Here is a 17,103-nt window from a genome sequence, read left to right as displayed (position 1 = left end):
GGGAAAAGTGGGGTCTGATCAAAGTCTGCAACTAATGCTTTAGTGAAGTTATAAATTGAGTGTGTTATTAAAAAATGAAACAGAGAGCATGTGCTTTCAAAGTGCACATTTTGCGCTAAGGAAACAGTCACTTGTTATTTGTTTGGAAATACTCATTGCAGTATTTAAAAAGAGGTGTAGCGGTAATAACTAAAGTTTTTAATCCCAAATATTTGTTGAGTTTTTCACTTGGAAGTTTTTACTGGAAGCAGCACTGAGCTTTTATATCTGCTGATATACTTTATTCTCTTCAGTTATGTTTAAAACTGGATGTAAGATGATCATTTCCTTTATATATATATATATATATATATATATATATATGTTTTCAGTGTAAACCAAGAACTTTGAATTTTCCATCAGGGATTTTTTAACTTGATTAAAAGTAGATATTTATGTTTACAATTTTTAAATGCTTAATGCGTTATATAGAACAAATAAGCTTAAAAAGAAATGAATTTTGATTCAAGTTGATAAAAAGATAGCTATTAAGCAGTCAGCATTAGCCTTTGAAAGTCCCTATCCCAGTTCATTGACTACTGGGATGCATGGGATAGTTGAATGTCTCTAGTCACATAGGACTAAATCCTGGCCATTCTGCATGTTTGAGTGGGATGGTTGGAGTGTTCTGTTTGTTTAGTAAATTTTGCTAGATTTCTTAGAACATTTTGACTCTGATTATTTAGTGCAATGAAATATGGTGCTGTTCAAGTTAAACAGGAAAGCACACGTCATTCATGCTTCTCAATATACTTACTGCATTGTGCATGGGCAATCACAACAAGAAACTTTTTATGATTCTGCCCATGGCATGACTGAGCTAGGAATCTGGATAAATATAACATCTCTAGGAGGCAGGGGTGGATGGACTCATGCATAGTGGTGGGATTGGAAAAAAAGTTCAAGCAGACCAAAGTAGAGAACGGCCTTTACTTACACTATGAACAAAAAGAGATAGGCGATGTGATGTAAGCGTTTTGCTTTCTCTTAAACAATCCTTATGGTCTTTTTCTATTTGATATCTCAAAGGATCTTTTTGCGTAGCCTTACTGTTATCAAAAATAAGTATGTATACATTCCAGAGTGGACAGACATCTTCCACAGAATGAGAATATTTTGAATCCAGTGTAGTGTCTGGAAGACCCAACACAAATTTCATCCTCCTTATCCTCCTGTGTTCATACATTCTCCAACGTATGCATTTTTATCATCTGTTCTATATTGAACAGTGCTTTCTGAACCATTTTCTTTCCTAATTAAGGATGCAGAGAGCTTTGCATTTTTCTGTTTATGATCTCAAGAGCTCCTTTTACACTTTTTTGGGGGATTTACTTCCTTGAGAGAGTTCTTTACTGTTTGAATGCTAAATGCTTTTTCTGAAGCTGTTAATCATTTCACGATTTAAGAAAACTAATTGAGAATATTTGCCATTATCACTAAACTCTCAGGGGTGCTATGGGATGTGTACAAAATCTGAACCTGCAATTTAACATTGCTTCTGTTGCCTTTCGGCACTGTGGTTTACATGGGAATTTAGAAAAGAGTGGCTGAAACTCCTCCACCCCAGCCATAGTGAAGAAAATGTGCTTTTTTTATCATTTTCTCATCAGCTGCAGCCTCCTGTTAGCAGTGAAATTGTTTTGACAAGAGTTATTTTGTCTGAACCATATTCGATTAGGGTAGGGCTCAAAATAATCAAAAAAAAAAATCCTAACATTGTGGACTATTGGACTGCAATATAATCTTCCCAATGAAGTGAAGGAGGACTTATCATGCGTGTCATTTTAAAATTGTTTGAGGCAAATCACTAAAGAATGTATGGTAGGGAGCATTTTTCTGTCACAGGACGTACTAGATAAAATAATAGGCTATTTCTATGGCTCTTTGATGTTGAACTTTAGCATTTCAAGTGCTAGATAGAGTGATATATTGGTTATGTATTATACCTAAAGATTCTGCATGAAGTCATTTGCTAGCATTGGATAATAATGCTAAGGTTCATCAATGAAGCTTTTATAGGTACAGCTAGTGTCATTTGAATGATTCTTTTTGTGCAATTCACTGGGTTGCAGAAAACCAGTACGTTGGGTAGAGAATGCTGTTTGTCAGTGTCCTGTTTTATAAGAAGCTACATTTGTCTTTTGTAACTCTGATCAACCGGTCTGCAGCCCGTATACAGTTTATTTTAGTAGTTTTATATGGAGTGAGCATTCCTTCTCAGAGCATCAACTATTTTGTTTTAAGATATGTCTACATGAGGTGATTCTCAAATTCTGTGATCTTGGCAAGGAACGTGCAACTCTTCAATTGCAGCATGCCAAAATCAATTGTCAAAAGGATTTTTATTCTGGTTGATGAACTAATCTTTTTATCAGATACATGATGTATTTTGCCATGTGGATTTTCTGAAATGTAATTCTGCAATCTGTAATATATTTTTAGTATGGTTGTACTCGTCACTGTAAATTAAATGAATCTGAATTTACAGCGTTTATGCTTTGAACTAGCTTTAAGGAGCTTAGTGCATAAAAATACCATGCTATTAAGGATAGGTTTGAATATGTATTTTTTTTAAATGTACAGAATCCTAGCTTTATAGAAAAAGATCTGTGTGTGCTGAGGGCTTCATTGGTTACAGGCTATTGACATGAAAGATCTCTCCTGTAGATCTTGTTCTCTCATTGTATTCTACTATGCGTATCTAATATTCTGAATAATTGCTCTGTATATAATAACTACAGATGCAAATCCACTCTTCCAATTCACTTGAATTAGCAGTCAGGGATAAAGATACTGAGTATTTCCTCAAAAATTAAGCTCATACTGAAGTCGTGAGGGGAGTGGGGAGTGAAGGTTTTCCTTGCCTCTACCAGGCTATTTGAGAACATCTTTATAGAGGATAGAGAAAAGGTAACCTAAAAGTTAGGACTCTGGACTGGAATAGAAAAGCTGAGGAGCTTCATATGCATTGGCTTTGGGCTGCTTTGTGCAGTTTGCTCTATCTCTCTTTGTTGTAGTCACCTTACCTGTAAATTGTGTGCGGTGCCTCTATCATACTTGAGAAGATCTTACAAATGAATTGAATATATATCACGGAACTAATGGTCTGCAAGTGACTTGCTGTACAAAATGTTGCCAGACTAGGTGCACACGGGTAACTTTAGGTTGGAGACTATGCACTGTTGGTACCTATTTCTACATAATTGGAAATGGTTTCCTTGGGATGGCAAGTTGCCTTTCAAGACATGTAAAGAGCCCAAATATGATAAATTTTGGCCTAATACCACATCTGTTTTCACAGTTATGTAGTTTGAAAGACATATTGACCATAGGCCTCAAATCTGACAAAGAATCTCTACCTCAGTTTGAAACTTAACCTATTAACTGTGAAGTCAGTCTCTTTCCTTCTGACTTACAGAGTGATACGTACAATCCTATTTGCAACAGAAACTCAAAACGCAACACTAAATATGAAATAGTTCTTCACCTTGCCTTGTATATTCCCACCATGCTTTTCACGGAGCAGTCTGGCTGTGTCACCCAGCAATCTCTAAATATGGGAATCAAAAACTCTTGTTTCATCTCCAGTGTTGTGAATTGACATTTATTTGTATACTCCAAGAGCGTTAGGTTGCAAACTCCAAGCGTACTGCATATTTAGCATACAAATAGACAAATAAGAGCGTGGGAGAAAGGCATGCACTAAACTGATAAAGACATCAGCTTGGAGTGTGTATTAAAAATGAATTTCAGTAAATTAGATGTTATATATTAGAAGAATTAATCTTAAAAATTGCTGGTACCACTAGTCTGTTATTATTCTGATATGAATTTAATTCCATTTTTTCCTTGTTAAACTCATCATTCTAAATTTGCACTTCTGTTTGAGATGATTAAAAATCTTGATAAAGCCAATCTAGAATTACACGATAAAGCACGTTACAGCTGTTCTTTAATTATAATGAGTGGTGGGCACACCTTTAATCCTTGAAAGCCATCTAGTACCATTAAACTGTTGTGTGAGTTTGATTATTCCTGAATTTGAGTTGTATTTACTATCTCAACAGATCCGAAGCATTATAGTTTACTGCTGTGTCCTCAAAATAGAAAAATGGACCAAAGCCTGTACTATTTACTCAGGCAAAACTATTCCTGCCTGAGAAGGAACTGTAAAAGCCAATATAAATATAATGCAATTAAAATCAGTCTGTGAAAACTGCCGTGACTGCTGAGGAGAGAGGAATATGTTATCTGGTGCTGGTTGATTGCCCAAAATCTCCTAATGAGTTAAAATGAAAGTAATTAAAAAAGAGGCTAAATGTCAAGGAAGAATTTTGCGAGCAACTATTCCAAAGCCTGCTACTAGCTTTAGTCAGCGAGAAGTGGGCTCTCTGTCACCTTAATTTATAAGAGAAGAAATTGATTATTAAGAATGTCAATAGGTAGGGCTCAGATGTGTTTCCTGTCCTTTCTGATTTTTAGCATCTCTGTGGTCTTAAGAGTGAATTGGCACCATGAGATTAAGCAACAACCATGAGTCATTATTCAAATGTAACTAAATTATACAGTTATCTGTGTTATTCTAAGTTACCGTTCGCTTAACGACTGAATTGTTGTTCTTCGCTGTGTCATTGGTATTCCAGGCATGCTGGGCTGTAAACCTGTGACAAGGTCAGTGTCGTAGCATTTTCTACTTTGCACTGGGAAAAAGATGTAGTCTTTAAGGATAGCTATTGTCAGTGTATTACTGATTTGTATAGTGTATGTATAAAAGTAGATGCGATGCCTTCCTGATAATTGTGGAGAACTCTCAAAGCCAATATAGAGTGTTAACAAGTCACCTGATAAAAGAGTTAATAGTATCAGGTAAAATTCAGCCTTAATATAAGTTTATGTAAAACAAAAGAATTATGATATGCTTACATGTAATGAATTTGGCATAAAGGTAAGAATGTGGGAGATATTTTTTTTAGAAAGAGACTTTCATCTCTTCTCATCCAAAGTAGTTGTCTTTGCTTTTGGGGTTTATTTGAAGTAGTTGGATGACTCCTTTGCAGCAGGAAAGCTGTTTGCATAGTGCTGTCAGTGACATCCCTTTCTTGCTATCTCTGTCTTCTGGAAGTGGGGCTCATGTGAAAGTAGAAGATGAGAAGAGGCTGCATTCTACATAGAACTTATGCCTCAGTAGGCTGGCTGAATTTTTCTGGTGTTTTTATGTTGAAGAAACATATTGTAAGGTGGAAAATAAAGCTATAGTACTCTGGAATTAATGGAGTTAACTGCCAGGGTATGGCATTAATTCGGGAACCCTGAGACTTGTATGATCCTCTCTTGTTAGTACAAACCTTTCGTACTTATAGGTCTCCTGATCAACAGAGAGCTGAAGATAAGGATCACGTAATTTTTTATTTTTATTTTTTTTTAATGAAAAAGAGTACTGTAGGAGTTTGAAGAACCGACACTTTTATAATAAAGCTCTTCTGTCTCATTGAAACCGTAGAATGTTAGCTATTACAACACACTGAGCAGTTTTCCTTTCAGTATTATTACACGGTGACTTAAATATGATGAAGTATTAGAAAAGATTGAATTATTTTAATTTTACTTTTTCACTAGGTCTGAAGTCATTGTGTTTTATTTGGAGGTAAATTATCCTATTTATCTTGCATGCATAAATACCTTTATGAATAATGCAAGAAGCTGGGATGGTAAAAGTAAAAATTATAGACCTGTCCTTAAAGGACTGGATTAACATCCTGCAAGAGCTTATTCAAAACCAACTGGTGCCTTTCTTATACAATACAAAACTGTGCCATTTTTGAGCTTTTGCAAAGCCATTATAATGGAGTGTTGCCAGTTCCATTAACAATTCTGTACTAATGACAGTTAAATAACTGCATTGGGGTAAAAGCAACAACGACCTGTACAGGATCTCCTTTCACGTGGATGTTGTAAGAAAGCTTGAATAAAAAAGATGCAAAAATAGTTCCACAGGGGGTAAGACAGCTATGTCTGATGTTGTGTTGCAACTAGAAAAGAAAAATGTTACACTCAGTGTAAAGGTAGAATAGATATTTAGCTGAAGACTAGAGAGGCAAATTAAGGATGTGGGAAATTTTCAGTTCCCAAGGAAATATTAAATTGACTGTTTCTCACAAATACTTTATTTGTTTTGGACTATATAGCTATTAGCACAGATTTTTTAGAACAAGTCAGGGAGTCAGTGAATGTGTTTTCACTCAAATGTGTGAGCATGGTTTAGCCACATGGGATGGCAAGGTGAAGATGTGCATGTAAAGACCCAGGGTCCTCCATCCATGGCAGGATGCCTGGAATGCTGTACGAAGGCAGAGCCTGGAGTCCTGACAGCCATGTGCCACTATGCTGCCAGGAGCGCCAAGAGCGGGCAAGACCTAAGGCGTGGGAACACAGCCCAAAAATGTCCAATTGTTGTTTCTTCTGGCCTGTGTCATTACAGGATTTCCGGATAGGTTTTTCTTTTCTCCTTTGAAGTTTGGTTATAACTTTTGTACTGTTTTTTACTCCCACATCAGAGGTACACACTTTCATTTCAGCCTAACATTATGTGATGAAAAGGTAGAACATATGCTGGTGAGTATCTGCACACAACACACACACATAAATAGTGTATATATAGTTCAAATTCTGTAGCAAAATCCCAAATCAAACTTGAACAGAAAGCTATCCATCCTAAGACAAGTATGCAAAATATAGTGCTAGCATCTGAAGATAGAAGAGCAAAGATAAAGAAAGGCGAATTGATTCAAACTCCCTGACCTAGCTGTTATGTGTAGCAAAATCTTCCTGTATAGATTCCTCTAAAAAGTGTTATCAAAGCCATACGTCAAGATGGAAATGATCTATTAGGTGAACTAAGCAGTGTCACGGTATATGGCATGCCATTTTATAGAGCTGTTGTTTGCAGATGCCTCTTTGTGTTATGAGCATCTTAGATCATTCTGAAGTTTCTAAAACAAATCCATAATATTTTCCTATACCTGTAGAAATACATTTATCCATATGCTACAAATAACACACTGGATGTCAGGAGATTCTTACAGACCTAATCATGTTTTCTTCCCTCATATTTTTTATGGACATAATTTTAAACATGGAATAAGGACCTGTGATGTATTAGACAAATGGAAAAGCCCCTAATGTTTTTTTCTGTTTATGCTGCTCTTCGTGCATATTGTTCTATATGGTGCTGTTAAATAACATGTTGCTAAAGGAATACTACCTTGCTACAGAAGCAAGGGAAGGTTTGCTTCCCCATTCTCCTGCCCACACCAACAGCCCAGCGTGCACATATGCAGCACATACCATGCAGGGGAACGCTGGGCTAGGGAGCAAGGAGAGGTGCTGAGTTGCACTGGAGGGGGAAGAGCAGGGAACCACCTGTAAGCTGGAAATGGCTCTGGGAGAGGAGATGTAGTGGTACAGAGTAGAGCTTGAAGGATTTTTTTTTTTTAGTTGTTTCTGCAACAACAGTGGCTTTCATGGCGTGCGTTCCCAAAGCAGCCAGCACTGCACCTCCTCTTGCCTTGCCTCCTGTCCCAGGCATGGGTAAGGCCCTGCTGCTATAACTCTACTGGTTTATGGAGATCGAGGAATAAAGGAAGAATTGATACAACTGGAAGTGTGCTTAAGAAATTGTTTTGTCTCCCTAAAAATCATTGGACAAAAGCTATTGACAGTTAGAGTACTGCCATAAGAAGGTCATGTAGTCTTGAAATAGTTGTATATATTATTTTACTTTTCTGATGTAACGTACAGAGACTTACATACCATTTTTCTTCCATTAAGCAAGCTGCTGCTCAACTTTGGTATCCTGGCAGACAGGCTTTCTGAAAAGTAATTTACCAGTCAATTAATATCCTATACCATGAGTCTAAACCAAATGCACTTTCAAAAGGGCTTAACTTCAGGAGTGAACTTTAGAAAAACTCAATTGATTTTGTAAATTAAAAATTGTAAAATTGAATATAAAGAGGCCCAGTACAGGACTGACCCACTGAAGCAATCTTTGAACGGGAACATTCTCAGATTGAACGCAGGGGAAGAAAAGAAAGCAAGAAGGATTCATTTGCAATTGACCTGCAATAGCAAAGTCGTTCACTTTCCAAATAGGATTAAACTTGTTCCATCAGCCATGACATGTGAAAAGATCATGGTTATAAATTCCATTTGCTGTAATGAATTGAAAGTGTCTGAGTTTGCAAGCAGCACTCATCATTGATGGACAGCTAGATTTGTGCAGTGTTTTAACACTAAAATTAGCTTCTACAAAATAAAAAGTACAGAAAAGGTGGCAGCAATGACAGATTTTAAAGCGTAAAAAATTGACTTTATTGTTAGATGGAAGCTGAATAAAGCTTCATATAAATAGTGGTTGTAACCCTGTTATACAGATAACTTGCTTTATTCTTGAGGGAATGTGAACTCAAAACTGAAAAAATGCTTTTGTTTAGGCTTCTTAACCATATTTAACAAGAATAAACATTATTACTTAAATGAGGAAAAAGTAAATTTTTCTATGGTATTGCTTACAAGATGTAAACAAACAACAAAAAAGGAAGATTTGAGGGATATTGAAGATTGAAGGATACTTCATTCAAATCGATTTCAACATGACTCCCTGCTGTCAATAAAACCATATTGGTGTATGTATTCTGTATATTGGGATAAAAACTGCATTCTGTGGTTACTTAGTAACCCTAACTTACTCTTGCGTCAGGATCAGATAACATTTCTTCTCTGATGCTTGCAGAACCAAATGCAGATTGCGAATCTAATTTCACCAAATTCGTGTGTTCAGTATAGATGATTTTATAAGTATGTTAACTGTGCCAATGGCCAAGAAAAAATCTCAATGGATGACAACAGTTAATAATTTGAAGTGATTTGAGATTCTTTTTAATTGATAAGGTACGCAGCTGGAAAGTAACCAAGATGGGGGAGGGAAAAAAAATAGTCAAACAGTCTGAGCTAAAAAGAGGAATCAAAATATAATAGTTTCTTAAATTACTGCAAGGTTAACATATAATTAATTTGCTAATTTTAATTGCAACCCTACAAAATGTGCTGGAAAAATGCTCAAAGGGGAGCAACAGCCACGTGTCAGCCATGATTAACCAAGGTTACTAGCAATTATGAGGTCTCTATTAACCATGTTACGGAAATTTGTAAAAACCCTTTATAAAAACAGCACATTTATTGAAACTCAGCAGGGTATTTCACTTGCTGTACCTTTCCACTGCTACAGACTTACCGGTATGGTGTCATTTGCTTCATTCTTTTCCAGCTAAATGTTTTATTGCAGCTGAAACATAGACTGCCTTTTCTTTTTGTTGCACACTGTTACACATGTGGTAGGTATTCATTTTGATCATATAAATGCAAAAGATTAATTATTGTTTGCAAAGTGCCCTGAACACGTTAAGTGCCAGAGAGCTGCAAAGTACCACAGCTGAACCCTGGGAACACATCCTGAAGAGAAGGTTTTTTCTTTCCAAGGTATCCTGGGACGTGCAGTCAGTAAAGCAGCAATGTTGCTGAAAGTGCCTTCTCAGTCGAGAACCTGCTCTACAATGCTTTGCATGTGCAGACAAATCTGATTTAAAACAATCAATCAAACAAAAAAAACACGCCAACAACACAACGAACAAAATTTCTGTATGTTTGCTTTGCATTTTAAACAAAGCATGGTGTAAACAAATGTCTCATATGTATCAAATTCCATGATGTACTGTTCTTTTTTATTGTTGTTATGTCAGTCATGTTGAAGTGTCTGCTGTTTGGAACCGTAATAAACCATGATCCATTAAAGGAAGACTTTAAAAAGCAAAAACAAAATCCTAAAGCATTGGTGTCAAAGGAAATTAATTTCCTGGCTGGCTTGTGTTTTTCTCTGAGGCAGATATTGATGAGTGTGCAGAGGGGATCATTGAGTGTCACAACCATTCACGCTGTGTTAACCTCCCAGGGTGGTACCACTGTGAGTGCAGAAGCGGTTTCCATGACAATGGAACCTATTCTCTTTCCGGGGAGTCCTGTGTTGGTAAGCAAAGATCAGCATAGCGCTTTTTTTTTTTTTTCTTTTCGCGTTCTGCATGGTGTTATAAAGTGACTACTGAGACACTGTCCTGAGCTGTTGCTGTGTTTGAGGCTAAAATGAGAATGCAAGCAAGCGTGTCTGTGTTTGGCAGCATCCCCAGCCCCACAGCCTGGATGCTAGTTTAAGACGCATCACGTTTTAGCACGGTTATTACAGGAGGGAGGCAGTCAGAGATCCAGAGTGTAACTTACTGAGCCTTGCCATTTATCATAATAAGTTGCTTTAAAACCTGAAGTGAAAGCAGGCTTTCTCGGGAGCATAATAGGCCACAAAAGGGGAAGAGTTGCCTTTCAGATTTCAGCACAGCAGCGAGAGAACAGATTTGGTGTATGTCTGTATTACTTTGATATGTTTATTTTGCATTGTTCCATACCTTCAACATTTTATTTTTAGAGTTATGCGAATAGCATAAAGCACTTTATGCACCGTATTTGGAGAATAATGCCCTAAGAGTACGAAGGGAGAGGAAAGTTTAAGGGGTGCAGAGCAGTTTGTCTGTTGTTTCTGTGGGAGGACAAAGAATGAGGATTTAGTGCTCGTTCTTGCAGTCTGGGTGCCCTTGACTATCCATAGACTTTGTGTGCCACCACAGCAAGAAAACACCAACAAAATCATAGCGAGGTGACAATTGTGTTCTACCTCTGACTTACAATTTTTACACCTATTTACTTATGTAAATTGTAAATGTGTGTAATTTCTATATGATATTTTATTAGGTGAGTTTAAAACAATGCAGAAAGGATCCCTTTGTAACTACTATTGAGATGCAGGTCTACATTTCTTCATTCTATATCCTTTCTTTGGAATTCCACTTATTTCATCTCTACTCACTTCCATGAATTTTCTGTAAAAACATTTTGCTTTTCTGCTTCTTCTGTGAAAGACTTTGTTTTAACGCTGTGAAACCTACTTATCATGTGTAAGTGCAAAGGGCTCCATCTAAGATTTGAAATATACAGTTGAAGTAAAATAATATATTTTTTCATATGAATTTATATACTTAATTCTAACTTGTAAGATACAGTCTAATATTTTAAAAATTGCAGCTGTCATAGCACTGTGATTTAAAAATGCAGAGAAAAAAATAATTATTTGCAAAAGCAATATTTTGTAAATTGTCCAGCCAAACTATACTAGCTTCTTATATATTGATATATTGTCCTAAGCTGACCAGGGAACACAACAAAATCTCAACAGTGAGCTTGACTGAGGAGTGCTTAAAAAAAAAAAAAAAAAAAAAAAGGAAATTGAAAAATTTTACAGCATTTTGTGACTTAATATTGAAAGTACTTTATCAAAAGTCAAAGCAACATGAAGTAGCCTTTGAAAAGCCCTGAGAGAATTGGGGATAAATGGCATTTGTAGCATTCCTGATGTCTATCTGTGCTGCTACCATGGTGATCTCCATCCCTTTTCAGGCCAACCTTAGGTAGCTGTTTTCTGACTAAGAAAATGCAAGGCTTGGGGCTGGGCTCAGCAAAAGACAGATGCACAGGCAAGACTGTGGTTTGACGTGGCCCACAGATAGGCTCAGTTGCTGAAAAAGCCAGTACTGCTAATAAATGGAGGGACACTTGATTACCTCTGAGATTTAATAAAAAAAAAAAAAAAAAAAAAAAAGCCCCCCAAAAGCCCCAAATGCTCTATGTACTGTGGAAACTGAAAGGATGAGTTTTGGTGCAAACAAATTGCCCTCGTTTTGACCTGCACAGCACACTGGAAATCTGTGAGTTGAGGTGCTCTTCTTGCCATATGCAAGTTGTAAACGGAACGTGAAATGAGTGAGGTTATTTTAACTAAATAGCTTTGCTGAACTATCTGCTGCAGGGTACCAGTGATGAAGAGAATAAACCAGCTTCTTCTGTTTCATTATACTGGTTAAGCAGTTAAAATTGATTGAAAGACTTTGCTAATCCATATAACAAAGAGATTTCAAACTGTGATTTTTATTTAGAAGTACGGCTAAGAAGTGGTTAAAATAAGAGATGATAGTGCATATTCTCACTAAAACTTGGTTACTTGAACACTGACTCTCATTATGTTACAGAGCTTATTTGCACGGTGGAGTATTTAGAGTCAAGGCCAGAGCCGTTTGCTCTGTTTCAGATAAAAGAGGGTTCATCTGCTTAGCAACAGCATTTTGGCCTGTTATATTTTTATGGACTGTTTACTGAGATCCTAGTATGTACCTGAGCTGGGTTTGGCTCAGTGCTCTTCAGTATGTTTTGAAGCATTTCTTCCTTCCTGAAGGACAAATCTTGGAGAACAATAAACAGGCTAAAAACATAATAAAAATTAAAAACAAATATTTTTTTTAAAAAAAGACAAAGCAACAAAATAATAACAATGAATGAAAAATGATAAGACAGTGAGAAGGAGTACTCAACTCTGGCAGATAGTCCAAAGCCTGGGAGGGTGGTTGCTGCTACTGGATGCATTTGTATATCTCTTGGAAATTTCCCTTTCCCTCTCTTTATGGGGAGGTGGTCTTGGGGCTGAGTCATTGCTTGCAGGGTCTTGTCAGTGCTTGCAGAACATTTGAAAACGTGTGCACATTTGGGTAGTATTGAGGTAGCTCAGGGCTTCTAAAAGCTTTTACCTTGTTGTCTGCGAGAGTGGAGTTTGTCACCTGGCAAGGGACAAATTTGTAAATTAGGAAGGTCATAATATTGTATGAGAGCTTGGGCAATAAGGATGGATGACTTAGCCAGAGTGCTTCAAGCTTCAGAAAATTCTTTATTGCTCAAAATATCAAGCACAGACAGCTTTGAAAAGGGAATATATTTCCACAGCCACACTTTTATAAAAGATGTCAGCTTCATAAAGAGATGGTGAGCAGGCTCAAATTAAGAGAATGTAATTTAATTACCAGCAGTAGCATTTTTATGAGGCCCTGGCCTTTCACAATATGTTATTAAGAATACTGCTTGCAGACAAAAGGCAATTGCTATAACTAAGTTGCTACCAAAGTTTCCTTGGCAATTAAAATATGTAGCATATAGTTGCTGTGTTTTTCTTTTATTTTTTTTCACTCCTTTTTCCTTTCTTTTGCTACATGTTAAGGTAAACACACAAAAATGCTTTACAGAGAACTATGACTTGTCATATCCCAGTATTAACAACAATCCACAGATATATCGCAATCCATGTTGAAGCAACTGGCATATGTTGCTGTTGCCCTGCACTAAGTACCTGTTGACAAACACTGTTACCACATAAGGTAATTACCCTCACTGTTGAATTTTCAGTGACAATCTGAGATTATCAGAACCAAAAGGAGGTAAAAAAATGACACAGAAAATGCCGTCTTATGAGAAGTAATTAGCGTGCCACAAAGCTCACTCCTATCTGCTGGAGAAAAATAAAAGCAAATTAAGATAAATTGTACATACTTATCTCCATCTCTCTTCAAGTGAGATGCTTCTGGTCTGTAGAGAACTGTTCGGGCCTGGAGTGCTGAATTCCTGATTCTTTTCTTGTGTGTTTTTTTTTTTTTTTCTTTTTTCCCCTCCCTAAAATGGTTTCATTTTCCAAGTCTTTATGCTGTGACTTGCAAGCACAGAGGGAACAATGAAGACAGCAGTCTCTGTTGGTTGTCTTTGTCTTTTCTTCAAGAATTAGTGCAAACTTTGTAGGGAAGCTTAACATGGATCCTCCTCCCACCAAAAAGAAACACAGGATTCACCATGTTTAGCATGCTGAAAGGTTGTATAGCTCAGCCTAACTGCAGGGTTAGAGTAGCTGTTGTTGGGATATGAAATCTGGAAAACAGTAGGATGCAGCAGCTTGTGAGAGAAAACTCCATGTGCGTTAGTCCTATAAAAGTTGGGTGAGGCAATGCTTCAGGGTTAAGTTTGAACAGTTTTAAAATCAATCACTGAAGATTTAATATACTACAAGGTATGCTGCAGTGTTCCCTGTTTCCTAGGTTTGAAAGTGATGGAAAAGCAGTTCTGCTCTTTATTATTTCTTTTCTGTGATAGTGGTGAGGCACTGGAACAGGTTGCACAGAAGAGCTGTGGATATCCCATTGCTGGAGGTGTTCAAGGCCAAGCTGGATGCGGCTTTGAGCAACCTGGTCTGGTGGAACGTGTCCCTGCCCATGGCAGAGAAGTGGAACTAGATGGTCTTTAAGGTCCCATCCCACTCAAACTATTCTATTGTGCCCCATTTTTCTATCAAACAAAAGGCTAGACCCAACCTTCAAAAATCTTCCTGTACGCCTGAGAATTGCCTCTCTGCCATTAGAAAAGTGGTATGTAGACAGAAAGGTTTACATATGGTGCAGAATATCCAAGACTACTCTAGAATCTGCTGTATTACAACTTTATCCTGGTCATAGACTTTAGTAAAGCTCATAACATCAGTCTCTACAAAATGAAAATAGTCTCTTGCTTATTTTCCATTTAGTAAATTCTGATTCTTGTGTTCTGTGAGTTTCATATCTTCAAGGTAATTGTGCTTAGTCATTTCTGTATTTCTAGAAAGCATTAGTAAATCCTGTGTTCTGAATCTAATTTACCATACAGTGTTTTTAATACATCATTATGTCTCTGTAGAAGTACTATCATAAAATATTTTCTAACTAAAAAATGAATCTGTTTAGCGATTTTTCAAAGATGAGTCCAAATCACTTCATTTGATTTAGAAGAAAGGCAAATACATTATTTTGTGACAAATTGCATGTGAAAAATGATTTGTCAAAACAGTGTTTAGTTAACTTGTACACACATTAGTTTGGGAGCTGAGCATACATTTTTCACATAACATTATACTGTAATGGTTTAATGTACCATAACAGTTAAAATTAGCACATTAGTAGGGTTCTTCTACAACAGCTTATCATGATATTACAGAGCACCACACTGCGTGACATGCTTGCACACATTTATTAAGGTGCCGTAGAAAAGTCACAGCATTAAAACCTGAATAGCCTGGAAAACTAAGAAATGAAGTAACTAGGGATTGGTTTAAAATTTCAGTGAAACCTAGTTAATGAACTTGTGTTGATATGTACAGTCATGCTTGTCTTCTGCACCATTCAAATGCAGTGGCTATGGGACCTCTCACAATATCTGAAGCAAATTACTTCTCGTTACAGCCAAAAAGGATGGAAAAGGAAATTGCATCTCAGGGGATTATTCTATTCCATTTTGATCCTGCTTTCTTGTCTGCCCATGTTACCAAGCTATGTTTATGTATTTCAAAAGCAGATGAGGAAATAAGCATGTCTTGGATGGTTTGTTTTCTTCTTTTTTCACATCCACAAAACGTGACTAGTTGCATTGCAGCTAAAATACATATCAGGTGCTTTTTGCTGTACGCTTGTTTAGAGAAGCACAGATTGAAGGTATTCGAAGAGTGAAGATCTTGATCAGTTTTATGATAGCCCTGTGCAGTGTTTGAGGTGGTATGTCACAGCAACAAGCACTTTGCTGCTGGTGATATATTGTTATAAAATAGCAGAAGGCTAGCTTTACAAAGCAGTTTCTGATTATGGTCGTTTCTGTTCTATTCTTTTTATTTTTGCCACTCTATTCTCTCTTGAAGAGAAATGGTGTTGAGGGGAGAAGTGAAGCTCTGCCCATTTTACTTGAGTTAATTAGTGGTTTATGCCACAGATTATCTTAATTTAATGAATAATGTTGCAAAGTTGCATACCAGGTATGGAGAGGAAAATGAGATGGTTTTCCCAGGTTTATAGGCTACATGGAGGAACTAATTCCCACAAGTCAGGAAAGACTTCTTGTTCTTGTGTTATATATAGGGGTAAACTACAGCATGTCCAAGCTGTTTTGTATATGTACTTGTCCATTGCTCTTAAAAGTTGCTTAGTTTTATAGTTGAATATTTCATCTTCTGCCTGGTATTGTTATAATGAGCAATAAGGTTTGTGTACAGTTTTGCCTTGTCCATCATTAGATATTACAGTTTTGGGCCAACGCCTTTGGAGAGCAGTTGTGGGAAAGCAAATGAAACCTGATGGGAGTGTGGGGAATTTGAGCTGAGCAAGGATTTGAATAATATAAAAATAATCTGTATGCAAAAGCCTTATCATACAATTTTCATATTCATTAGAATATTGTTTTGGACATGTTCAGAATTTTAAACTATGCTGTGTTTTCAACAGCTAAATAGACACATTGATCCCAATTGTTAAAAGAAATTGCACAGTAAATACAAGCACTTTGTTCTGTGTTTTGCACAGCCATCTACATACTCATCGCACATCAATATGAGCAATTCCATGTGATCTCCATTAAGCTAAAATACTTTTATAAGCTAACTATGAGCTAAAAATATGGGAACATTTGTCATTTTTTTCTTCTGTATCTTTTTTTTTTTTTTTTTCTTCTAAAAGAGTGCAAGGGACAAAAATACACTTATAACTTATTTTCCTCAAGTTACTGGGAACACTGGCTGTTTGTTCTGACTTTTAGAAATGCAGTCAGTGACAAGAAAATGCTGTACTCAGAAAATTAGCTTTATTAAAAGTTCAGCTGGAAATGAGCGTAGTGTCCAAGCACTTTATATTTGATTAATGGCTAAAACTTTTAAATAATAAATGCCGTAAAATAATAAGAAACCATCATTTGCATAAAGAAAGAAAGAAAAAAAAAAGAGCAAATTGAATAGCAATTAGGAATTTATGCTCACGCTATGTTACTCAGTTTTTCTTGGTGGCTTACTTTGTAAAGAATTTCCCATTTACCAGGTTGGGCCTCTGTTAATAGGGGCATCCTTTTTATGTGTGCTAAACCCAACACAGCACCAGCAGTACATAAATAGGGCGCTCTTCCCTTTTGGATATATATAACATATTAAGTTGACTTTGTGCAGTGTGAACAGGTCTGTACTACTGAGAATATGAATAATGTTAGTTTCTATAATTGCTAACATCTGGCTTTCCATAAATCTGTTAAATT

The 17,103-nt window shown here is 36.6% G+C and overlaps 1 protein-coding gene across 1 annotated transcript in view; it reads left to right on the top strand.

Moving 5' to 3' along the window:
• NELL1 (neural EGFL like 1) overlaps window positions 1-17,103 on the top strand; it is a gene marked incomplete at both ends in the record, with an annotated part of 286,983 nt that overhangs the window by 257,891 nt on the left and 11,989 nt on the right. Inside the window, one exon of the mRNA XM_084287507.1 lies at window positions 9,980-10,120. Coding sequence (XP_084143633.1) covers window positions 9,980-10,120 — 141 coding nt within the window. The remainder of the gene's footprint in view (window positions 1-9,979; window positions 10,121-17,103) is intronic.

Source organism: Netta rufina (genome assembly GCF_964035555.1).
Source record: "Netta rufina genome assembly, chromosome: 5".
Classification (NCBI taxonomy): Eukaryota; Metazoa; Chordata; class Aves; order Anseriformes; family Anatidae; genus Netta; species Netta rufina.
This window is presented reverse-complemented; position numbering and strand designations above follow the sequence as displayed.